General features: G+C 46.0%; 6 protein-coding genes and 1 non-coding gene across 9 annotated transcripts; 6 read left to right on the top strand and 1 right to left on the bottom strand.

Moving 5' to 3' along the window:
* Positions 1–9,198: 9,198 nt before the first annotated feature.
* Positions 9,199–10,173, top strand: LOC128440347 (olfactory receptor 6N1-like). Its single transcript, XM_053423035.1, is given in 1 exon segment — positions 9,199–10,173. A coding segment is annotated over 1 exon segment (954 nt). The 5' UTR covers positions 9,199–9,219.
* Positions 10,174–11,465: 1,292 nt separating this feature from the next.
* LOC128440534 (olfactory receptor 478) lies at positions 11,466–12,422 on the top strand. Its single transcript, XM_053423280.1, has one exon. It carries the CDS (start codon positions 11,481–11,483, stop codon positions 12,420–12,422), a length of 942 nt encoding a protein of 313 aa, XP_053279255.1. The 5' UTR covers positions 11,466–11,480.
* Positions 12,423–13,643: 1,221 nt separating this feature from the next.
* On the top strand, positions 13,644–14,624 carry LOC128440346 (olfactory receptor 52D1-like). The gene has a single exon (XM_053423034.1). It carries the CDS (start codon positions 13,644–13,646, stop codon positions 14,622–14,624), a length of 981 nt encoding a protein of 326 aa, XP_053279009.1.
* A 2,854-nt stretch (positions 14,625–17,478) lies between these two features.
* Positions 17,479–17,550, top strand: trnag-ucc (transfer RNA glycine (anticodon UCC)). The gene has a single exon. It is a non-coding gene; the product is annotated as a tRNA-Gly (tRNA).
* Positions 17,551–18,600: 1,050 nt separating this feature from the next.
* On the top strand, positions 18,601–20,568 carry polr2d (RNA polymerase II subunit D). 3 transcript variants are annotated; one of them, XR_008338536.1, is made up of 5 exons: positions 18,601–18,819; positions 19,768–19,948; positions 20,040–20,135; positions 20,222–20,357; positions 20,454–20,568. XR_008338536.1 is itself a non-coding variant. In XM_053423279.1 (4 exons), exons 1-4 carry the CDS (start codon positions 18,741–18,743, stop codon positions 20,298–20,300), a joined length of 435 nt encoding a protein of 144 aa, XP_053279254.1. In that variant the 5' UTR covers positions 18,601–18,740; the 3' UTR covers positions 20,301–20,568. The 3 variants fall into 3 exon arrangements, 1 of the variants encoding a protein (XP_053279254.1); XR_008338535.1 differs by having other exon boundaries at positions 20,222–20,405; XM_053423279.1 differs by having other exon boundaries at positions 20,222–20,568.
* Positions 20,569–20,712: 144 nt separating this feature from the next.
* Positions 20,713–22,146, bottom strand: LOC128440532 (dual specificity protein phosphatase 14). Its single transcript, XM_053423278.1, has 2 exons — positions 21,161–22,146; positions 20,713–21,075 (listed from the first exon to the last, which is right to left on the bottom strand). Exons 1-2 carry the CDS (start codon positions 21,466–21,468, stop codon positions 20,826–20,828), a joined length of 558 nt encoding a protein of 185 aa, XP_053279253.1. The 5' UTR covers positions 21,469–22,146; the 3' UTR covers positions 20,713–20,825.
* On the top strand, positions 21,604–24,215 carry LOC128440523 (uncharacterized). Its single transcript, XM_053423264.1, has 5 exons — positions 21,604–21,848; positions 22,560–23,177; positions 23,305–23,381; positions 23,487–23,723; positions 23,855–24,215. The coding sequence occupies exons 2-5, from the start codon at positions 22,571–22,573 to the stop codon at positions 24,110–24,112; spliced, it is 1,179 nt and encodes a 392-aa protein (XP_053279239.1). The 5' UTR covers positions 21,604–21,848; positions 22,560–22,570; the 3' UTR covers positions 24,113–24,215.
* Positions 24,216–24,682: the final 467 nt, after the last annotated feature.

Here is a 24,682-nt window from a genome sequence, read left to right as displayed (position 1 = left end):
CACTGGTTCCCAGTGGCTGCATCCGCTTCAAAACACCAGTACTTGGTACCGTGCTGTGAGCGGATCAGGTCCAGTCTCCATCCAGGACCTGGTCAAACCTCACAGCCCGTCCACTCCGCTCTGCATCGACCAATCAGCTGTCCCTCACTGTGAGGCACAGCTGTCACTCAACAACATCACGAAATGGTTCTTTCTTGATTCTTGTGGTTCTGGTTTGTTCCTCATGGTTGATGCACTTTTTGAGAGTCGCTCTAGATAAAAGCGTCAGCTCAATGAAATGTAATGTGATGTGATCCAGAAGATGGTTCCTCTACTCACTCAACACAAGGTTCTGATTCCCCTGCAGGTGGTTTAACCCTTCACCTGCGGGTGGTTTAACCCTTCACCTGCGGGTGGTTTAACCCTTCACCTGCAGGTGGTTTAACCCTTCACCTGCAAGTGGTTTAACCCTTCACCTGCGGGTGGTTTAACCCTTCCCCTGCGGGTGGTTTAACCCTTCACCTGCGGGTGGTTTAACCCTTCACCTGCGGGTGGTTTAACCCTTCCCCTGCGGGTGGTTTAACCCTTCACCTGCGGGTGGTTTAACCCTTCCCCTGCAAGTGGTTTAACCCTTCACCTGCAGGTGGTTTAACCCTTCACCTGCAAGTGGTTTAACCCTTCACCTGCGGGTGGTTTAACCCTTCCCCTGCGGGTGGTTTAACCCTTCACCTGCGGGTGGTTTAACCCTTCCCCTGCGGGTGGTTTAACCCTTCACCTGCGGGTGGTTTAACCCTTCACCTGCGGGTGGTTTAACCCTTCACCTGCGGGTGGTTTAACCCTTCACCTGCAGGTGGTTTAACCCTTCACCTGCGGGTGGTTTAACCCTTCACCTGCGGGTGGTTTAACCCTTCACCTGCGGGTGGTTTAACCCTTCACCTGCAGGTGGTTTAACCCTTCCCCTGCAAGTGGTTTAACCCTTCACCTGCACCAACGCTCTACCACACAGTGTTATCACTGAACCCTCTGTTCTCAGGAGATGCTTTAACGGGTGTTGGAGCTATTTATTTAGTTGTAGTACTTTATTTAGTTTTTTGGTTATTCTCAGTCAATTTGCTTGATTTCATTATGATTAGATTTCTATTAGTATTCTAGTTTATTATTTGTTTACTTTAGGTGTTTCTTGTTTATTATTTGTGTTTTGTTTCATTTGGGCACGGTAGGGGGGCACCTGAAGTTATATAGGTAGGCTGTCGGTAAGGGACCAGCATGCACCTGGGTGGGCAAATGGTTTTTTACCGGAGCGGGAGAGGCACAGGAATTTTCTTTGTTCTTTGTTTGCTCGCTGTTTGGTTAAATAAACCACGCTTTTCGCAGAAACTGGACATCTGTTTGGACACTATGTTTTTCCCATCCGCGTACACCACAACCCATGGTGCAACAGTGGCCCTTTGATTAGTATAATTCGAAGTTTGATTTGATACGTTTATCTGTTTGACAATCGGCTGCTACATAAGTAAAAAACCTGCCCTTGGACTCAAAGGAAATAAGCTTCAACACTGGACTTGTTGCATTGTGCGCATTATGGACGAATGGAAAGCAGAGATTGTTTAATCACCTTTTGGACTCAGCCACGGCGCGCATGCTGCTTCTGGCCCAGATCGACAAGACGTTCAACCTTCTCAAAGAAACCGGTATGTGATATAACTGTAAAAAGCTGTAATGGAAAACGGCCAAATGAGTGGAGTTTGACACAGTATCTCACAATACATGGAGTTCAATGAGTGCATGGTTGAATCGCTACATGTCTACTTTTACGCACGGCCACGGCGCATTCATTTATTCATAAAAAGCCGGCCGCAGTGTGTGTTTGTTTGATGAAGAGGATCTGTTGGTCAATAAGCATCGTGTGTTTGTAACTTGCTCTGATGTGCGCTTGTGGACTGTCATTGGTGTAATAAAAAAGGAAAGAAAGCAATTAAAAGAAACGGAAAAATGTCTGATGTTGCTGCAACGGAGGCTGAAGAGCCGTCATCAAAAAGAGTTGTTAAAATGTCTTCTAAAGGAATGGAATACATTGTGATAAGGTATCAGGAAAAAAGGAGTGCAAAATGCAAACAAGCTAAAAGATGCATGGAACATATGAGTGCGTTGATGGCATCAATACAAAACGTTGATTCAGTAAAGAATGAGCTTGCTGTGTTCATGCAATGTTACCAAGACGCAAATGAAACCCATACATCTTTTATGAGTCTACCTTTGCCCAAAGATGAAGTTGAAAGGCAAAGCAAATACTTCTTGGAAAAAATGACAATGTTTTGTGATTTCACTGACAACGTAAAAGGCTGGCTCTTTAAGGCGGGTCATCCATATGTTGAAACAAATAAAGACGATCCTGACAATCAATGTGTTGCTGATGGAATACATCCTGAAGATAGTGCCTCCAATGTTGCAAGTATAAAATCAAGTTCGCTAAGATCACACTCCCGACTATCACGGAGTTCATCAATATCATCTGCACGTATCAAAGTTGAGGCCGATAAGGCAGCGCTTGTGGAGCGCATCGCTGCGCAAAAAAGGAAACATCAAATAGAAGCGCAACAGGAAAAACTGAGGAGAGAAAAGGAACAACTTGAGCTTGAAACGGAACTGGCAGCAACAAAGGCAAAGCTTCAAGTCTTGGAAATCCGTTCACAGTGTGGCTCAAAACATTCAAACGGCATGAACTCTTATTTTGAAAGGAACAACTCTCACGGTGCGAGTGAATTAAATCCCCATGCCAACACCTTTGTGCCTGATAAAATAAAAAAAAAAGATCATGCTCTTGGTTTGTCTGCTCCTGAACTCCAACCACCAGTGGTTAAGCCTAAACAAAAACAAATGGATGAAATGACATTAAAAGTTGAAGCTCCAGTTCATGTGATGCAAACTGTAAATGGAACTCAAATGGGACATGCTCACCATCAAACTGCTCTGACTGACAACCATCAAAATGACATTGTGAACATTATGCAAAGACAAAATGACATTGCTGCGTTGCTTGTCCAACAAAATCTGTGCTCTAACCTCCCATCTAGGAATATCCCTGTTTTTGATGGAGACCCACTCCAATACAGGTCTTTCATCAGAGCTTTTGAAAATGGAGTGGAGGAGAAAACAGACAATTGGAGTGACTGTTTGCACTTTCTTGAACAGTACACCAGGGGGCAGCCAAAAGACCTGGTGCACAGTTGTCAGCACTTGCCTTCAGAGCAGGGATACCACCGAGCCAAGAGTCTTCTTGCGGAGCACTTTGGAAATGAACACAAAATTGCAGCTGCATACATGGAAAAAATACTTACCTGGACACCTGTAAAAAGTGAGGACATTAAAGGGTTGCAATCATTCTCTTTGTTTCTACGTGGATGTTCAAACTTAACAGAGCAACTGCTGAACATGAAAGAGCTGGACTTACCATCTAACATGAGGAGCATCATTGTGAAACTTCCTTACAAGTTAAGGGAAAGATGGAGAAATGTTGCTTGTGATCTGCAAGAACGAAGAGGTAACAGAGCAATGTTCGCTGATCTTGTTGGTTTTATTGAAAGACAAGTCAAAATTGCTTCAGATCCAGTTTTTGGCAACATTCAAGACCCACAGCTCACCAACTCCAAAGCTTCCACTGTTAGTCACTTCAAACAAAGGAAAAAGGGAAGCAGCTTTGCTACTAACGTCACTACAGTAAAGGATGGAGTCATAACTCAACATACAGGAAACAAGATCAAGTCCTCCACTCTCAACTGCCTGTTCTTTTCACAAGTTAATCATTCAATGGACCAATGCTCACAGTTCAAGATGACAGTACACAGGGACAAGATTAATTTCATTAAAGAAAAAGGAATCTGTTTTGGTTGCCTGAAAAAAGGCCACACTAGCAAATACTGCAGGAGTCGTTTGGATTGCAACGTGTGTCACCAAAAGCACCCAAGTGTCCTTCATATAGAGCGTCAGGATAAAGCCACACCCTCTGATCAACAGTCTGTGAGCTCTTCAAATGTTTCACCTGCAGTGTTTCAGACCTGTGGCCATATTGGGGCCGGTCAGGAAGATGCCTCCATTTTTTCTATTGTTGCAGTCAAAGTCAAGAGTCAGAGGAGCAACAAAACTGTGCAGACGTATGCTTTCTTGGATCCTGGGAGCTCAGGAACATTTTGTACGGAGAACTTGGCAAGAAAATTGAATGTGAGAGGTAAAAGGACAAGTATTCTGTTAAGAACAATGGGTCAAAAGAAGATAGTAAATGCTCATGTGTTGTCAGGTCTGGAAGTGTCTGGTCTGAATATGAATGACTTTATTGAGTTACCTGATGTTTTAACACAAAAGAACATGCCTGTCTCATCACTCAATATTCCACGACAAGAGGACGTTGATCAGTGGTCGTATCTCAAGGCTGTTCAACTTCATGACATTGAGGAAGGTGTTGATCTGCTCATTGGAACTGATGCACCAAAAGTGATGGAGCCTTGGGAGCTCATAAACAGCCAGGATGAAGGACCTTATGCTGTCAGAACCAGGGTCGGTTGGGTCATTAATGGTCCACTTCGTGGTGGGAGCAACAAGAATAAAAGTGACTGCTCTGCTGTAACATCCAACCGGATCTCTGTTGAACATCTTCAAGAAATGCTGGTTAAACAGAGTTAACCATGATTTTAATGAGAGGTCATCAGATGAACAGATTGAAATGTCCAGAGAGGATGTCAAGTTTATGAATGTTATGAATAACACCACAAAGTTAATTGGAAGCCATTACTGCATTGACTTACCCTTCAGGCAGGAAAACCCTCTCATGCCAAATAATCGTCATGTTGCAGAACAGCGCCTCCAGAGCCTGAAAAGAAAGTTTGCCAAGAATAGTCAATTTAAAGGAGAGTACATCACATTTTTAAACAACATGGTGGCTCAAGGATATGCTGAAGTGGTGCCTTCTGATCAACTTAAACAGAGTGATGGAAATGTATGGTATATCCCTCATCACGGGGTTTATCATCCCAGAAAAGGCAAGCTGCGAGTTGTTTTTGACTGTGGAGCAGCATACAAAGGGATGTCACTGAACTGTCAGCTTTTACAGGGCCCTGACTTTACCAACTCTCTAGTTGGAGTCCTTGTTCGATTTAGACAAGAGCCCGTTGCAGTAATGGCCGACATCCAAGCAATGTATCACCAAGTTCATGTTTCTGAAAAGCACATCAACTTTCTCCGCTTTCTCTGGTGGCCTGGGGGAGACGTTTCACAGGCTCCAGTGGAACATCGCATGAAAGTTCATTTGTTTGGAGCTGTGTCGTCACCAAGCTGTGCAAATTATGCATTGAGGAGAACAGCAGATGACAATGCCGAACATTTCCCCCATGAAGTGGTCAATACAGTAAAGTGTAATTTTTATGTCGATGATTGCTTGAAATCAGTGGCCTCAGAGGAGGTGGCAGTGCAAGTGGTCAAGGATGTGACTGCGCTTTGTCACAAAGGAGGATTTAATCTTTCCAAATGGATCAGCAACAGCCGAACAGTGCTGCTGTCAATTGCTGAAGACTGCAGAGCAAAGGAAGTGATGGAGCTGGATTTGGATGTGGACCAGCTTCCGATGGATCGAGCTTTGGGGCTACAGTGGTGCATTGAAACTGACAAATTCAAGTTTAGAACCTCAGTGCAAGACGAGCCACAGACAAGAAGAGGTATTTTGTCAGTGGTCAGCTCACTTTATGACCCCTTAGGTTTTTTGTCCCCACTCACCATTCCAGCCAAGCTGTTGTTACAGGAGCTTTGTAGGAGAAGCTTGGGGTGGGATGAAGCTATCCCCCATTCTCTCTCCAAGAAGTGGTTTGAGTGGTTGGAGGATCTTCAGAAGGTGGCTGAATTCAATGTGGATCGCTGTATGAAACCCAGAGACTTTGGAGACCCTGCCACTGCACAGCTTCACCACTTCTCTGACGCCAGCCAAGTTGGATATGGAACAGTGTCCTATTTGAGACTGGAAAAGGATGACAGCGTTCAGGTTTCATTTCTGTTGGGAAAGGCCAGAGTTGCTCCACTCAAGCAGACAACAATTCCTCGACTGGAACTCACAGCAGCAGTTCTTGCAGTTCGAGTTGACAAGATGCTTCAGAAGGAGTTGCAACTTAAGCTGGAAAAGTCAGTTTTCTGGACCGACAGCACAACTGTTCTTAAATACATCTGTAATGAAACCAGACGATTTCAAACTTTCGTGGCAAACAGAGTCTCCTTCATCAGAGGAGCATCAGATACTGATCAGTGGAGATATGTTTGTTCTAAGGAGAATCCAGCAGATGATGCATCAAGAGGAATGACGGCAGATAATTTCCTGACAGGCAGGAGATGGATAAATGGGCCGAAGTTTCTCTGTGGGCCAAAGGAGGTTTGGCCTAAATTGGATGCTGATCTTCATGTTATTCCTGCAGATGACCCAGAGGTCAAAAGGGAGTTGACTGTAAATTCTGTTGTTGTGGATTCTGAAAGTGCCACAGATCGCCTGCTCTGTTACTTTTCATCCTGGACGAGACTAAAAAGGTCTGTTGCCTGGTTGCTGAAGGTCAAGAGAACTCTTGTGTTATTGGGACAGAAGAGAAAGGAGCTGTGTGCCTCTAAATATCTCAGCCAGGACAAGCTGGAGCCAAAAGAGCAGGAAGTGAAAAGGAAAATTCAGAGCTTTAAAGCCACACTCAAAGGACAAATCTTGACTCCTGAAGATCTGGAAAAAGCAGAACAGTCAGTCATTCAGTATGTACAAGAACACAAATTTAAAGCTGAAATTTCCTCATTGAAGAATGGTTGTAAAATTGTTGCAAAAGGGAGTCCTCTGTACAGACTGGATCCGGTGATGGATAATGGAATCCTCAGAGTAGGTGGTCGGCTGGATAAATCAGCATTACCAACAGAGTCCAAACATCCAGTCATTTTGTCCAAAGATTTGCATGTATCCGTACTGATTCTGCGTCATATTCATCATCAACTGGGACATGCAGGAAGAAATCACATGCTGTCCAGGCTGCGGCAGAGGTACTGGATCATCAATGCAAACTCTGCTGCAAGGAAAGTTATATCTGACTGTGTTGTTTGCAGACGCAACAGAGGGAAACTCCTTGAACAGAAGATGGCGGACTTGCCTGAGGAAAGAGTGGTGCCTGATAGAGCCCCTTTCACAGATGTTGGAGTTGACTATTTCGGGCCCATTGAGGTTAAAAGAGGCAGAAGTCTTCTTAAAAGGTATGGAGTGCTTTTCACCTGTCTGACTAGCCGTGCTGTGCATTTGGAGGTGGCACATATGTTGGATACAGATTCCTGTATAAATGCTGTCCGGAGGTTCATCTGTAGACGAGGCCCAATCTCCACCATCAGGTCTGATAACGGCACAAACTTTGTTGGAGCTAACCGGGAGCTGAAGGAAAGTCTGGCTGGTTTAAATCATGGCAAAATTCAGAGAGCGTTGGTCCAGGATGGCATAAAATGGAGCTTTAACACACCAGCAGCTTCCCATCATGGTGGTGTTTGGGAGCGCCTGATTCGCTCTGTGAAAAGTGTTCTGACTTCAGTTCTCAAACAGCAAATTCTCGATGATGAAGGGCTCCAAACTGTTTTTTGTGAGGCTGAGTCCATATTGAATGACAGACCCATCACTAAAGTCTCTGATGACCCGGACGACCTGGAGGCACTCACACCTAACCACATTCTGATGTTAAAGGGGAAGCCAATCATGCCACCAGGACTGTTTGACCGCAATGATTTGTACATCAGGAAAAGGTGGAAGCAAATACAATACATGGCAGAACTGTTTTGGAAGAGATGGATTGCTGAATACTTACCAATGATGCAAGAGAGACAGAAATGGACAAGACCAAGGAGAAATCTCGTTCCTGGAGACATCGTCCTCATTGCAGACGCTGCAGCCCCAAGAGGATCTTGGCTGATGGGGAGAATCTTGGATGTGAGAGCAGATGCAAAGGGCCTGGTACGCTCTGTGCGCCTTCGGACCAGGACCAGCATTCTGGAGAGGCCTGTGACGAAGCTCTGCCTGCTGTTGGAAGCAGGAATGTGACACCATGGACTTTCTCTCTCTCCCCCTCCCTCTTTTTCTCTATATCTCTCTTTTGTTGTTTCAGGTACATCATAAAGAAGAAAGTGAACTGAAGCTAATGCATGAACTGTCTAGTCATAGATTGGGTGGAGGGAATAGCTCCTTTGATAAATTAAAGTAATTGTGATTTAGTGCACAATTAGGGGCCGGAATGTTGGAGCTATTTATTTAGTTGTAGTACTTAGTGCTGTTTAGTTTATTATTTTGTTTAGTGAGTATTTAGTTTTTTGGTTTTTCTCAGTCAATTTGCTTGATTTCATTATGATTAGATTTCTATTAGTATTCTAGTTTATTATTTGTTTACTTTAGGTGTTCCTTGTTTATTATTTGTGTTTTGTTTCATTTGGGCACGGTAGGGGGGCACCTGAAGTTATATAGGTAGGCTGTCGGTAAGGGACCAGCATGCACCTGGGTGGGCAAATGGTTTTTTACCGGAGCGGGAGAGGCACAGGAATTTTCTTTGTTCTTTGTTTGCTCGCTGTTTGGTTAAATAAACCACGCTTTTCGCAGAAACTGGACATCTGTTTGGACACTATGTTTTTCCCATCCGCGTACACCGCAACCCATGGTGCAACAGTGGCCCTTTGATTAGTATAATTCGAAGTTTGATTTGATACGTTTATCTGTTTGACAATCGGCTGCTACAACGGGTCTAGACAGGAAGTGACACAGACATGAATGGCTAACATTTCAAAGATGATATATCATGTGACATCTTTACTTCAACTACTTGGAAAACGCGTAAAGTAAAAATGTAAAATCTGTCTTCTGTCTGAGCAGGAATCTATTGACAGGTGATTCCTGTGGAACATTTGACAGGTTTATTTTATTCTGTGAGATTTAGTCCCGATGCTGAGAATATACGGATGACAGACCTCCAGTGACGTCAGACAGAAACACGACTGTGGCTGTTTCATTTGTGTGTCTGTGTTAGTTGTGTGTTTGATGTGATCTCCTGGGACGTCACACGGTGACACTGCAGCTCAGGGCGTCTCCCTGGTTCAAGGTTAAAGGAAGCTGCAGGCGTCTGGGCTCAGTCGGGGGGGTCACAGAGGAAGCACGTGGTTTCAGTTTATTGTTCGATGAACTCGTTTGTTTTGTGAACGTATAGAATCGTGATGAACTCCTCACTGGTTTCTTATTTCACTCTGGCTGCTTATGTGGACTCTGGACTGTTGAGATACTTGTTCTTCACGATGGTCCTGTCCTTGTACTTGTTGATCCTTTGTGCCAACGTGCTGCTGATTGTAGTTATCTGTATGAACAGAAGTCTCCATGAACCTATGTACGTGTTCCTGTGCAGCCTGTTTGTAAATGAACTGTATGGTAGCACAGGGCTGTTTCCTCTGCTCCTGCTCCAGATCCTCTCAGACGTTCACACTATTTCTCGTCCTCTTTGCTTCCTGCAGATCTTCTGTGTTCACTCTTATGGTCACGTTGAATTTATGACTTTAGCCCTTATGTCTTATGACCGATACCTTGCTATCTGTCACCCTCTACAGTATAACAGGATAATGACGGCGAACAAGGTCGCTGTCCTCACTGCAGTAATCTGGTTGTTCTCTGTCTTCGGGATCCTGTTCCCTGTGTCTCTGATAGCTCCTCTGAGACTCTGTGGGAACATTATCAACAAAGTTTACTGCGACAACTATTCTCTGGTGAAGCTGGCCTGTTCCGACACATCCGTCAATAACATCTTCGGCCTGGTGTACATGTTCTCTATCGTCTTCGGTCTGGTTGTTTTAATCCTCTACACGTACGTGAGGATTTTAAAGGTTTGTTTCTCTGGTTCCAAACAGACGAGACAGAAAGCCGTCAGCACCTGCACCCCCCACCTGGCCTCGCTGCTCAACTTCTCCTTCGGGGCTTTCTTTGAAATAGTTCAGAATAGGTTTGATATGAGCAGTTTAAACATGAATTTACGTGTGTTTTTATCTTTGTATTGGCTAACATGTCCGCCACTATTCAACCCTGTTCTGTACGGACTGAGAATATCCAAAATACGCATCATGTGTAAAAATATGCTGTGGGGGAAAAAACTCTAATTATATCTGTCAAGGAAAAATTATTAAACTCATCTTATTTACGTTGAAACTAACATGTCGCTCGAAGTGCTTCACATATTAAAACAAGATTTAAACTTAGGCACCAGGGATAAAAAGTGATATTACACCAACAAACTTAAAAACTAAAGCAAGATTATTTTAAAGGTTAATTATTCCAAAGTCAAATTAAAAGGTATTTTTAAAAGACAGGTCTTCAGAGAACTTTGTGATATTAAGTGGTTCACAGTTTACTGGTGTCTTCATTATTGAGACTGGGACCAGGAGCTGGATTTACTTTTCTCTGCATCACTTATTGTGGTTAAAAATGATCTTTCACTAAACGACTTCACTTTCCTCACAGAATTCATGTCGATGGAACCTGTAAAGAAGTGAATGTGTATTTTTCTGCTCTTGATTATAAAATGTGTGTCGTGAGAATCTTGTGATTAAAATCGTTAAGTTCAGAAGAAGCACCAGTTTCTGTCTCTTTTACAGATCTGTCTCTGTTTGTCCTTCACAGCTGTTGTCTGCAAAAGATTTTCTGTAAAACCGTCTGTTTAAAAAGACAGAAATCATTTCCATGAACAATTATTCAATATTCAATAGAAGCTGTTAAAACAGAATCAGTGGTGAAAGTTGTTCATTGATACGATTGTCAAATGATTGATAATGATTCACAGAATATATTTATATAAAAAAATATTTTAATCCCAGCTTATTTTTCAGAATTAGATTTGAAAGCAAGGGGGGGGGGGGGGGGGGGGACTCCTCTTCTCATGTCGAGAGCTCGACTGGAACATTTAGAGAAACGCTGGAAAGGTCACTGAGGTCATTCAAAAGGTTTTCATCACGATCGCTTTGACCATTTTATCCTACAGTCAGTTTTCTATTTATATAATATATAAATCAAATATAATAGAATAGAATATAATATATATATTTATTATTTAAGTGCTCTGTAGTGACACTTTAATGATGCTGAATCAGACTCTTTTTCCAACATGTGAAAACACATGAGGTGACTTTGCTCTGAAGAGACATTGGGCTCCTGGCAGCTGATAGTGACGCCCACTCCTCTGACAGCAGCAGGAACCAGTGGAACCAGTGGAACCAGGGGAACCAGTGACTCCTGGACTTCATAAGGCTCAGCAGGGCTCAGACAAGGAAGTCGCCACAACAGGCGGGTGACTGTGAGCACTCCAGTGACAATCTGTTATATTGAATTTAAATAAGGTTTCGGTAAGTTTGACTTATATATTTATACATATATATATGTATAAATACACAATGTGTTTATTCTCTGGACAGTGCTAATCTTCACTTAAAGGACTGAAATGAAGATCACATTGAACTCGACAGAAGTTTCTTATTTCACGCTCGGTGCCCACGTTGACACGGGACTGTTTAAATACTTCTATCTCCTGATACTTTTCATGTTGTACTTGTTGATCCTCTGTGCCAACGTGCTGCTGATTGTAGTTATCTGTATGAACAGAAGTCTCCATGAACCTATGTACGTGTTCCTGTGCAGCCTGTTTGTAAATGAACTGTATGGTAGCACAGGGCTGTTTCCTCTGCTCCTGCTCCAGATCCTCTCAGACGTTCACACTGTTCCTGTCTCCGTTTGTCTGCTGCAGGTTTTCTGTCTCTACTCTTATGGCGGCGTGGAGTTTTTCACTTTAGCCGTCATGTCCTATGACAGATATCTTGCTATATGTTGTCCTCTGCAGTACAACACACGTATGACTTCTAATAAGATCGCCAGGCTCGTTGCTTGGATTTGGATTTATCCTCTATTAAACAATACTTTCTTCGTCTTTTGTCTGACTGCCCCTTTACAGCTGTGTGGAAACATCATCAACCAGGTTTACTGTGATAATCATTATATCGTCAAGCTGTCGTGTTCCGACACCTCAGTGCAAAACATCTTAGGACTCACTCACATGTTCACAGTCATTTTTGGTCAGGTTGTTTTAATCCTCTACACGTACGTGAGGATTTTAAAGGTTTGTTTCTCTGGTTCCAAGCAGACGAGACAGAAAGCCTTCAGCACCTGCACCCCCCACCTGGCCTCGCTGCTCAACTTCTCCTTTGGGGTTTTCTTTGAAATAGTTCAGAGCAGGTGTGATATGAGCCGTGTTCCCAAAGCGTTGCGTGTTGTGTTATCGGTGTACTGGCTCACGTGTCAGCCGCTCGTCAACCCTTTACTGTACGGACTGCAAATGTCCAAAATACGCTTCATATTCAAGAACCTGCTCTTTGGGAGGAAGATGTGACTCTGAATGTTCTGACAACTGTATATATATCTGCTTATTGTGAATAAAAGGAAATGAAACGATCAACTGAGATTCATTTTGTGTCATGTTCAGCTGCAACATGACATTAAGTAACTGACTACACTAAGGAAGCAGATTAGATTAGATAGATGAGATCTAATCCAACACTAAGGAACCAGAATATATCAAACTGCTGTGGAACCAGGGACTGGTTGTGTTTCTCTTCACATCCTGAATCATCACTTCATCATCACTTCAGCTCTGTAAAGAGTGAACTATTTGAATTTATATGGAATAAACAAGCTGTTGAATTTAATAAAATATTTATAAAATGGGAGAAACATTTCAGGAACTTTTACTCTGAAAAGGTGAACTTGATTTGGTTGAAAAAGGATCATTTTATTGTGACGAGGTTTAACTCTTAAAACAGACATCATAACAAATGGTTTATTTCTAATAACAGTTTTAACATGTCATATCTCATCTGTCCCTGTGTCAAAACCTTGCTACGATATTATTAAGGACAGTAATTATTAAAGTGAACCAACCTTGATATTAAGGAGAACTTGTTGTGTTTCTCTACGTGAAAGGTCACAGTCTGATTTCCCTTCAGAATAATAATGTGCTGACACCATGAACAGTGTTTGTTCAAATGTAATAAAGAGTGGAGCAGCAAACCCTGACGCTGACCCTGACCCTGACCCTGACCCTGGGGTCAGGGTCAGGGTGGGGTCTGGGTCAGGGAAGAACCAGCGCTTCGTTCAGCACCAGAAGAACCAGCGCTTCGTTCAGCTGGATCAGATTCTGCTGAACTCTGTTTCCACCGCAGACCTGGAGCCTCAGAGGTTCAGCTGACGTCAGGTCAGCTGACCTGGAGCCTCAGAGGTTCAGCTGACGTCAGGTCAGCTGACCTGGAGCCTCAGAGGTTCAGCTGAGGTCAGGTCAGCTGACCTGGAGCCTCAGAGGTTCAGCTGACGTCAGGTCAGCTGACCTGGAGCCTCAGAGGTTCAGCTGAGGTCAGGTCAGCTGACCTGGAGCCTCAGAGGTTCAGCTGAGGTCAGGTCAGCTGACCTGGAGCCTCAGAGGGGGCGTGACGTCAGCTTGGAGGAAAACGTTATAAAACACGAGAGCAGGTGGATTCTGTCGAGGAGAGAGAAGCCGACACGTCTCACTGATGAAGTGTCGGATCCGTTTCTTCTTTGGTTCTGATTCTGTTCCACTATGAACAGCTCTGTGTCCAGCCCCCCCATTGACTTTAGAATCTACGGCTCTCTGGGCCTGGATCATTTTGCACTTGTCGTGTGTGTCTTTGTCTTCTACATTTCCGGATTGTGTGTGAACGTGGTCCTTGTTGTGGTGGTTTGTGTGGAGTCTCGTCTCCACAGACCCATGTACGTGTTGTTAGTGAACCTGTCTCTGAGCGGACTGATGGGCAGCTCCTCTGTGTGTCCCCTCGTCCTCAGACATCTCATGACCGGCAGCCAGGAGACGTCTCTGACTGGATGTTTGACACAAGTGTTTTTCACCAACGTGTACGCCGGCTGTATGTTTTGTATCTTAGCTCTGATGGCCTACGACCGGTACGTGTCCATCTGTAGACCTCTGCTGTATCACTCCATCATGACGCCAGCGAAGGTCAAACTGATGCTGACCCTGGTCTACGTGTCCCTCAGCTGCAGCTCAGCCGTCCAGGTGTATCTGACGTCCACGATCCCTCTGTGCCACCACGCTGTGGATAAACTCATTTGTGACAGTTTGGTGATTTCAAAGCTTTCTTGTAAACGGACGACTCTGATCAGCGTGTTTGGTTTGTGCTGTGCTCTGTGTGTCCTCGTCCTCCCCTGCGGCCTGGTCCTCTTGTCCTACCTCCACATCTTCAAGGTCACCCTGAGGACATCTCAGGAGGGACGGAGGCGAGCGCTGCAGACCTGCGCTCCTCACCTTCTCTCCTTCATCAACTTCTCTGTGGCCTCCTTCTTCGGAGTCGTTTCTAATCGTCTGACTTATGAAGTTCCAAAAGCTGTGAACATTTTCATCTGTATGAATTTCTTTGCCATCCCTCCTCTGCTACATCCCATAATTTATGGTATCAAAATGCAAGAGATTCGGCAAAGTTTAAACAAAATGATAAAAGATAAAATACTACAACTGCGAGTTTGTCAGGATTTACGTCAGATTGTCAATAAAGTTTGGTGTCAATAAAGTTCACTGACTGATGATTGTTCTCTCCTCCCGTCTGAACGTTTGATCATTTATAATAATATCCTTTATGCAATGTATTATATGTATTTATATTATTTGAATATATTATATTATAAGACACTACACAAACTTCAGCGGGAAGGGAAAGCACGAGCTGCTGTTGAAAGAGTCTCCGGTAGTTTCTGGTCACGTCCCTGACTCGTGACTGTTAGAAGGACGCCCCCTGCTGCTCACTCTGCAACAGTGACACGTTGGCCTCTTGGACGGAGACTGAAGGGAGTGGGGGGGGACTTGTCTCAGCTCTATATGATGGGGGACAAGTACAGTGAATAAATATTGATACTGTTTGGCATCAGAAATGAAAGTTTATATTTGTGCTGGAAAGTGATTTGACGGTTGAGTCATAATCTGGTTCAACACATTTGTCCAGAATAAACCAGAGAAACCAGTTACCACTCTGTTGTGATCAAACACAGTTCACCCAGTGAATCACCAGTCAGTGGACAATCTCCCAGTGAGCTCACATCATGAAGCTCTGGTTTATGAGCCTGTGGAACATTTCTCTTCAACCAGGAACCGGACAAAGAACCAGGAAATGTCTCCGAGTCGTCCACTTGTCCAACTCGACATAGAAACACATCCTGAGAGGAAATATCAATTCTGATGTAATATCACGTTGTAGGTTCAGTCACCCGAGGCTTTTATTTTGAAATGTATTATCTATTGTTATGTCCTGGTCGTTTGGTCCCTCATCTTCCTGTGGGGGACACCAGGTCACATTGGACTGGACCTGCTTCTGTACCCATGGCCACAGCGTGTGTCCTCCACTGGTTAATTGGCCGTTAGTGAAGCTGCCTCTGGCCCCCAGTGTCCAGACGTCCACACAGACTCTGTCCTCTGGGTCCCATTAGTGAGACATGATGAAACTAGTTCAAACAGGTGCATGCTGGGAAGTTTCCACTAACTCTGAGGCTACCTTCACTTCAGCCACGTTCTCCTGAGGATGAAGAAGAAGAAGAAGAAGAAGAAGAAGAAGAAGAAGAAGAAGAAGAAGAAGAAGAAGAAGAGTACTTTAAAAAAAAAAAATTTAACTTTTGAATAACTTTATTCATGACACATTGTCAAAGTAAATCTTAATTATTCAACTATGTGAAAAGAAAGGATAAATCATTTCATGCACACACACATCACACACCAACCCTAAAGTTAAAGGACGTTCTGTTGAAATGTTAAAACCAGAGTCTGGTTGTCCCCCAGTGAGGACAGGTCCTGTCCCCCAGTGAGGACTGGTCCTGTCCCCCAGTGAGGACTGGTCCTGTCCCACCCCCCACACAGCCCTGAAACCCTCCAACTTGTCCTTCAGTGTGAAATAAGCATGTTCAATCCTCAGCCGAGCTGCCACCAAACCCCTCAGACACACAGTGGATCAGTCCACCCCTCAGACACACAGTGGATCAGTCCACCCCTCAGATACACAGTGGATCAGTCCACCCCTCAGACACACAGTGGATCAGTCCACCCCTCAGACACACAGTGGATCAGTCCACCCCTCAGACACACAGTGGATCAGTCCACCCCTCAGACACACAGTGGATCAGTCCACCCCTCAGACACACAGTGGATCAGTCCAGCCCCCAGGTCGCTGTCTTTGCATTTGAAAAGCGAAAATTCATTTTAACCATAGTGTTTTTTCCTTGCTATGTATTTGGTCACACATAGACACACACATGTATGCATGGACACACACATAGACACACACACATGGACACATATAGACACACACGGACACATGGACACACACATAGATACACACATGGACACAAATAGACACAAACATGGACACATGGACACACATGGACAAACACATGTACACATGGACACACAATGACACACACATGTACACATAAATCAATCAATCAATCAAATTTTATTTGTATAGCCCATATTCACAAGTTACAATTTGTCTCATAGGGCTTTAACATGGTGAGACATCCTCTGTCCTTAACCCTCAGAAAGAGTCAGGACAAACTACTAAAAACCTTTTAACAGGTACAAATACATAGAAACCTCAGAGACACATGTGAGGACCCGTCTCCCAGGACGGACACAAGTCAATAGATGCCACGTGCAGGAAAACATCATCAAGATTAAAGATTAAAGTCTCTAGCAGCCTTGATGAGGTAAACATCCCGAGGACAACCCCAACATGACATGCCAAGCAGTCCCGCTGCGATCACAGTCCATGGTCAGCAACCAGCAGGACCACGATCCACCATCCAGACCAGAACGCCGCTCCAGTCCTCAGTCACTGTCCACCACCATGAGCCGCCGCCGCGGTCCTGGTCCAATGCCCGGACCCGATGCCAACGCGACACTGGGTCCACCACCACGACCCCCGGTGCGCGATCAACAAACCTCAATCCATGGTGCGGCCACAGAGGCCCTGGATCTGCGGGTGATAAAGCAAAGGGATTCCAGGGACACACAAAGACACACACATGTACAAATGGACACACACATAGACACACACACATAGACACACACATGGACACACACATATAGACACACACACATGGACACAAGGACACACATAGACACACACATGTACTCACGGACACACATAGACACACACATGGACACATGTACACATGGATACACATAGACACACACATGTACACATGGGTACACATAGACACACACATTTTTCATTTATTTTGTTTGGTGCATTAATTATATAAATATATTTATTATATATATATAAATATATTAATATATATTTACTTGAACGAGTTATATTATTAATGAGTAGTCAAGAAAGCTTTATAATTAAATTAGATCATCCATGCGCTCATAAGCGTTGGTGGTATAGTGGTGAGCATAGCTGCCTTCCAAGCAGTTGACCCGGGTTCGATTCCCGGCCAACGCAGATCTTTTGACGCTGAGACCCAGAGTCCATCTGTCCTCGAGCGCCACCTGGCGTCTGGACTTACATGGCTGCAAAAACCTTAACAAACTTTTACAGGTGCATCATCAAGAGCATCCTCTCAGGCTGCTCCACTGCCTGGTAGCTGCTCCGCTGCTGATCACAAGGCCCTGCAGAGGCTGGTGAAGACAGAGGAGCCTCATCGGCTGCCATCTCCCTTCTGTGCAAAGCATCTACAACACAAGATGTCTGAGAAAAGCACAGAAGATCATCAAGGACCACAGCCACCCAGGCACTGGTCCTGGATGAAGATCATCCAGGACCACAGCCACCCAGGCACTGGTCCTGGATGAAGATCATCCAGGACCACAGCCACCCAGGCACTGGTCCTGGATGAAGATCATCAAGGACCACAGCCACCCAGGCTGTGGACTTCTCACCCTGCTGCCGTCTGGCAGACGTCACCGGAGCATCGAGCTCCACCAGACTCACTCACCGCTCCCCCCCCCCCCCCCCCCCCCCCCAGGCCATTAGGCTTCTGAACAACCGACACTGACCCTCTGAACAGTCACCATGTACATTCTGCTCCCCCACTCGTACAAATACACTTACTTCACATATATTATTTAATTTAATATTCCCCACTCCTTCACGCTGTAAACTGCTGCATCACTTGACTATGTTATATGTTACGATGTTATGTTATATGTTATGTTACATAGTATGTTATTTTTCTATTTTGTAAAGTCGTCTCCTGCGTAGATGTTGTCTGACATGTCACAAGAATTTCACATGCTCCGATGACGCTGTCATTGGTGCATGTGACAATAAACTTTGATTTGATTTGATACGTATATTATTATTGTTATTGAATATTGTCAAATATTGTCCTTATTATTAGTATATTGTTATTGTTGTCTATTATTGTTATGAAGAAAACATGATCCACTTATTGTCACGACAGTTGGCACTGACAGTTACTATCCGCCGGGGGGCGCTGCTTGTAACAGCTCTTATTTAGAAAGATTCAAACTGCAGACAGGAAGTAGCTGTTGTTGGACCCGGAAGTGCTTCTGTATTAGAGGCTGAAAGGCGCCGAGGCACGCATCCTGTTATTGTCCCCGGTAACTGTCCCCGGTAACTGTCCCCGGTTCCCCCAGAATCCCGGAGCGGGTCCCCGCGGAAGTGTCGTCATGGCGGCGGGAGGCGGGACTGCTCCTCCTAATGTCGGTGATGTTGAAGAAGACGCGTCACAGCTGCTGTTTCCTAAAGGTCAGTGTCTAAAGATCCAACCAGACCAGGTCCACGTCAGACTAGGTCCGCATCACATCAGGTCCACGTCAGACCAGGTCCACGTCAGACCAGGTCCGCATCACATCAGGTCCATGTCACATCAGTTCCAAGTCAGACCAGGTCCACGTCACATCAGGTCCGCATCACATCAGGTCCACGTCAGACCAGGTCCACGTCACATCAGGTCCGCATCCCATCAGGTCCACGTCAGACCAGGTCCACGTCACATCAGTTCCACATCCCATCAGGTCCACGTGAGATCAGGTCCAGATGAAACAGTGTAGGACTCATTCTGAAGTGTTCTCACATTACCACAGCATTGATGAGGGGAAACATCTTGAAGGATAACTTCAATACTATATGTCAATCAGTCCTGCTGCATCATAGTCTCTGGTCAGCAACCAGCAAGACCATGATCCACCATCAAGATCAGATCCACTATAGTCCACAGTCGTTGTCCAGTTAGGATCCATCACCAGCTGCCACCTCGGTCCTGGTCCACCACCATTATCTGACACCAACGCGACACAGGATCCACCATCACCACTACGATCAGCCGGCACGACATAGAATCCACCAAACTGGATCCACCAAACTGGATCCACCACACTGGATCCACCACACTGGATCCACCACACTGGATCCACCACACTGGATCCACCAGGCGACCTCACATCAGTGGATCCTCAGCTCCTCTGGGTCACTGTCTGAAGGTTTCTTCCTCTCCTGTGGCTCGGTCACTTCACTGATCTGATGATTCACGCACAGTGTTAGAAGATATTATTAAAAACTATTAATGACTCGGCTCAGTAACTCTGCAGGTCCAGATCAGTTCCAGATCAGGTCCAGATCAGTTCCAGATCAGATCCAGATTGGGTCCAGATCAGGTCCAGACCAGGTCCAGGCTGATGTGTGCTTGTGTTTCAGAGTTTGAGAACGCGGAGACGCTGCTGAACTCGGAGGTCCACATGCTGCTGGAGCACAGGAAGCAGCAGAACGAGAGCGCGGAGGACGAGCAGGAACTGTCCGAGGTCTTCATGAAGACTCTGAACTACACGGCTCGGTTCAGCCGCTTCAAGAACAGAGAGACCATCACGGCTGTGCGCAGGTACACCTCCACCTGTTGACCTCTCGCCTGATTGGGAGATAAGCAGGAGTTTGTGTTCTGACCCCCCCCCCCCCCCCCCCCCCCCTTTCAGTCTCCTCCTGCAGAAGAAACTTCATAAGTTCGAGTTGTCGAGTTTAGCGAACCTGTGTCCGGAGGCTGCAGAGGAGGCCAAAGCTCTGATCCCCAGGTCAGAACCACACGAGCCTCAAAGTATGGATCTCAAACATCTGATCTTCTGAAACTCTGTAATCATTCAGTTTGATCTGTTCTCAGTCTGGAGGGACGCTTCGAGGACGAGGAGCTGCAGCAGATCCTCGACGACATCCAGACCAAGAGGAGCTTCCAGTACTGAGACCAGGACCTGAACCAGTACTGAGACCAGGACCTGAACCAGTACTGAGACCAGGACCTGAACCAGTACTGAGACCAGGACCTGAACCAGTACTGAGACCAGGACCTGAACCAGTACTGAGACCAGGACCTGAACCACTACTGAGACCAGGACCTGAACCGCTCCCTGGTCTCAGGTCGTCTTGGATTGTGTTAGGTCAGATTGATAATCGGTCACTCTCCATGTTTTCACTTTACTTCTACAACAATAAACGTTTTGTGTTTTTCTACCGGATGAGTCCAGTTTGTGTCGTCACACTTCAGACGTGAGAAATGATTAAATTGTTGAAAACATAAACAGTTCAAACATTCACATTAAACGTTTGTTGTCCGAGCTGATTTGTTTATATAGTTAGAAAATATCCAGAGTCATGTTTCATCAAATCAACTGATTCATGTTTTAATTTTCTTTACATTCCTTCAGTTTTTGTTGTTTATCTGTGACGTGTCAAGTTCTGGACCTTCAGGAGAATCTGGATCCGTTTCCTCAGATGTTAACACAGTACGCAGCTCTGGCCTCAGAGTCCTGCAGGGCCTCCGAGTCCTGCTGGGCCTCAGAGTCCTGCAGGGCCTCAGGCAGGACGCCACAGGATGTCCGCGTCATCCGCATCGAGTTCCTGCCGAACAGAGTCCGCTCATAGTCCATCAGCTGCCGCCAGAATCCAGCGTTGGGTCTGATGAAGGGTCTCTGATCCAGAACCTGCTCATACGCCCGACGGAGGCTAAGACCCTCGCACCTGAAACACAGACCAGAACCCCATCAAAGTCTCAAATGACCACACAGACCCTGGCGGTTTCAGACTCCAGGTCGGGGGGTGTCACCTCATCAGGAAGGCCATGATCAGGGCGGGGGATCTGCTCCGGCCGGCGGTGCAGTGGACCAGCGTGGCCCCTGTGTGGTTTTGACGGATCCGTTCAGCCACAGATTCAAAGTAGTGGCTCAGGGGGGCATGAGGCTGGTCCTGGACGGGGACGTGAAGCAGCTGCAGGTCCAGCTGAGGGTAGGACACCCCCCCCAGTCCACTGGCGTTGACGATGAGCGTGATGTTCCTGCTGCTCAACACACTGACGCTCAGAGCGGAGTCCAGATCACTGAGGAACACACCTGGACTCACCTGAGCCACCGCCATGACCCCTCCCCCTGTCGGACAGCACGAGCCCCCCCCCCCCCCGCCGGCTTCTACACAGTGAATTATGAAAGAAAACAACACGTGGAACTCGATGGTTAAATTCTAATTATTTGAAAGTGAAACATGTGACTGATCAGCCAGCAGGGGGCGGCATCACCACACAGTGTCTCAGGTTGTGTTGTTGTGGAATGACCTTTAGACGTGGATCTGTAACACGAACCGGATCAGTCTCATTAAGAAGTTTCTTTAAGTTAATGAAAAACCAACAAGTCGGTCGATCCCAGACGAGCACCGGACACGGGACGTCACGAGACGATGAGTCAGCACCTATTCAAATAGAATCACTTTCTGTTCCGGTCTCATCCGGACTTCACGTCCAGGTAGGATTCGCTCCAGTTAACTACAACTAACTCTGTTTAACCTACTTTAACCCGAACTTACTAAATCTAACCTGGTTCAATCGGGACGAACCAGACCTGACCCGCTTTGACCCACCTGCTGGCTGTTCAGGTTGTTGTTGTTTTTACATTAAGGACACGCGACATGTAAACATACGGTGGTAACATTTATAAATATTCAGACGGAACCAAGAGTTAGTGAACGGGAGGAAGATTTAAAATGTGACACAAAGCTCTTCAGCTGCCTTCAGGAAAACTCGGATATTCCTGCGGTTTCCTCCTCGTGTCAACAACAGTCGACAACAACAAAATAAAAGCTCCGCCGCAGAAACTGTGGTTTGTGCTTTTACGTGTAGAAATAACGAAGCGTCCGACACGTGTTAAACAAGTTTTATAATTTAATTTGACTCATTTTCTCAATGAAAATCCACCAAGGTCCTCACAGGTCACAGGTCACATGTCACATGTCACAGGTCACAGGTCACATGTCACAGGTCACAGGTCACAGGTCACATGACGCTTTCACGTGAGCCTTGTTCCGCTCTTTAAACTCGACTCATCAGACGTTTTGTTCCTGAACAGAATAAAACGCTTCTTCATTAGTCAGTTTGTTTTTCATGTGATTTTATGATCAGACTCATTTCAGATGTTTTTTTAGTCCAATCGTTAAATATGATTATGATTATGATGCAGACGACTTGAAAATGCAGAAAAACAAATCGTGGACAGGAGCTCAGGTGACTGTGACCGGTCGGACCCGGGAAACCATCCTGCCTCAGGTCCGGTACCATCCATCTATCCAGACTCCTGGAGATGGAGCACGGCCCAAAACCACTAAAACAACTGACACCAGAACCAGTCAGACACAAAGGACCAGACCTGGAGCTGAGCCCCCCACTCACACTGGCAGCCAACATGGGGACAACACCACCCAGGCTGATGTGGTTCCTACAGCTAGACCTTATCGTGGTGGTGGACGGACCCCCCGTTCTCAGACCCCCGATCAGAAAACGAATAAGAAACTAGTTCAGATATCTGCCGCCGATCCAGGTCCTTCTCAAAAAGCAGATCAGGTCTCCAACAGAGCCTGTCCCAGACCAGAGCAGGTTCCTCTGGGTCTGGGGGTCCAGGTTGACAGGGCTGTGGTGAAGGAGGTGGAGGTTCTGACCCGTGGACAGAGGACCAACCAGGACTGGTTTTCTTGGAGGAGGAACCGGATCACAGCCTCTGTGGCTCATAGCCTCGCTCACTGCCGCTTCGTTCACGGCAAGAGCCAAACCCCGCCCACCTCCTACCTGACTGCCATCACAGGTAAACCACACCCCCTTACACCTTGTGCAAATAACTGATCCAGACAAACCTTTGATATTTCTGTCAGAGTTAAAAACTGGTTTCAGGATGAGTGAGTAGTTCTTCATCAACGGCTCTGATTGGACAGGTGAGGGCCGCAGGGTCCAGACCAGGGCCATGAGGTGGGGGGTGGACATGGAGGCCGAGGTCGTCGGCAGGTACCAGGTACAGCTCCCAGTGATCCCAGAGCAAAACACCAGCACACGTCAAACACGTGAAGATCCTTACATGATGAGTAACAATGATAAAGGTGATGATGTCATTCTGCAGAAGCTCAAGAGTTTGGCGTTGGGTCGGCCAATCACAGTTCAGGAGTGCGGCCTGTTTATCGACGCCCAGCGGCCGTGGTTGGCTGCAAGTCCTGATGGGATCGTGAGGGACAGCCTGACTGGCCAATGGCTGCTGGAGGTCAAGTGTCCCTACAAACACAGACAGAGACGTGTGGAGGACGCCTGCAGGGACGACCCCGGCTTCTGTCTGGAGATACAGGACGAGGACGCTGGAGGGGTACGTGTGTGTTTAATGTAGTTTGTCTCCTTCCTGTTGTTAAACTGATTTAGTCCCTCGCATGTCCGTCCTCAACTTCCAGCCTCACTTGTCCTCATCTCTAACGTCCCCTCGTTGTCTTCCTGTCCCAGTCGCCAGTCTACCATCTGAAGACGTCTCACAGCTACTTCACACAGATCCAGTGTCAGCTGGCAGTGACGGGCCTGCGACAGGCCGATCTTGTAGTTTTCACAACAAAGGAGACAGCCATCGTCCCGGTGACCTATGACCCTGACCTGTGGGGGGAGACCTTGTCCAGACTTGAGATCTTCTACAGGGACGCTGTCCTCCCTCACCTGAGGGGGAAGAAGCAGCAAGAGACGTCAGCAGCCTGGACACCAGAGCAGTAGAGACGCCACCAACTAACCACTGGTCATGTGACCTCTGACCTCAGTCTTTGGTTTGTCATCAAATGTTCACTCTGACCTTTGGAAATAAACTCATTCCCTCAGACGAGTGTTTTCTTTCTCAGTGACCTTTGACCTGATCAGTTCATCGTGACAATCACATGACCAATGAGCATCAGCCAATCAGAGCTAAGAGATGTCACGTGTTGTTTCCAGTTCATAAATTATGCTCCTTTCCAAAGCTGCTTACAATTAGTGCATTCAACATCTATGAGGGGCCATTGAGGGGTTCAGTATCTTGCCCAAGGACACTTCGGCAGGCAGATGGGAAAACTGAGGATTGAACCGCCGACCTTCTGGTTGGAGGAGGACCGCTCTACCCCTCGTGAATAAAGCTTTTATCAACTTGTCTGCCCACACGAGCCGGCAGGGTCACGTGATGTCAACAGGAAGTAGATCTCCTCTGCAGTTGGTTGCTTAGGGATGAGCTTGGATCTGACAAGAAGTGTCGAGTCATGTGACTGATAAGAACCAACCAGGAAGAGAACGTGGGCGTCATCATTTTCTAAAGTA

The sequence above is a fragment of the Pleuronectes platessa genome, chromosome 5, assembly GCF_947347685.1.
Source record: "Pleuronectes platessa chromosome 5, fPlePla1.1, whole genome shotgun sequence".
Lineage (NCBI taxonomy): Eukaryota > Metazoa > Chordata > Actinopteri > Pleuronectiformes > Pleuronectidae > Pleuronectes > Pleuronectes platessa.
Note: the sequence above shows the minus strand (reverse complement) of the source record. Positions and strands in the feature narration are given on the sequence as shown.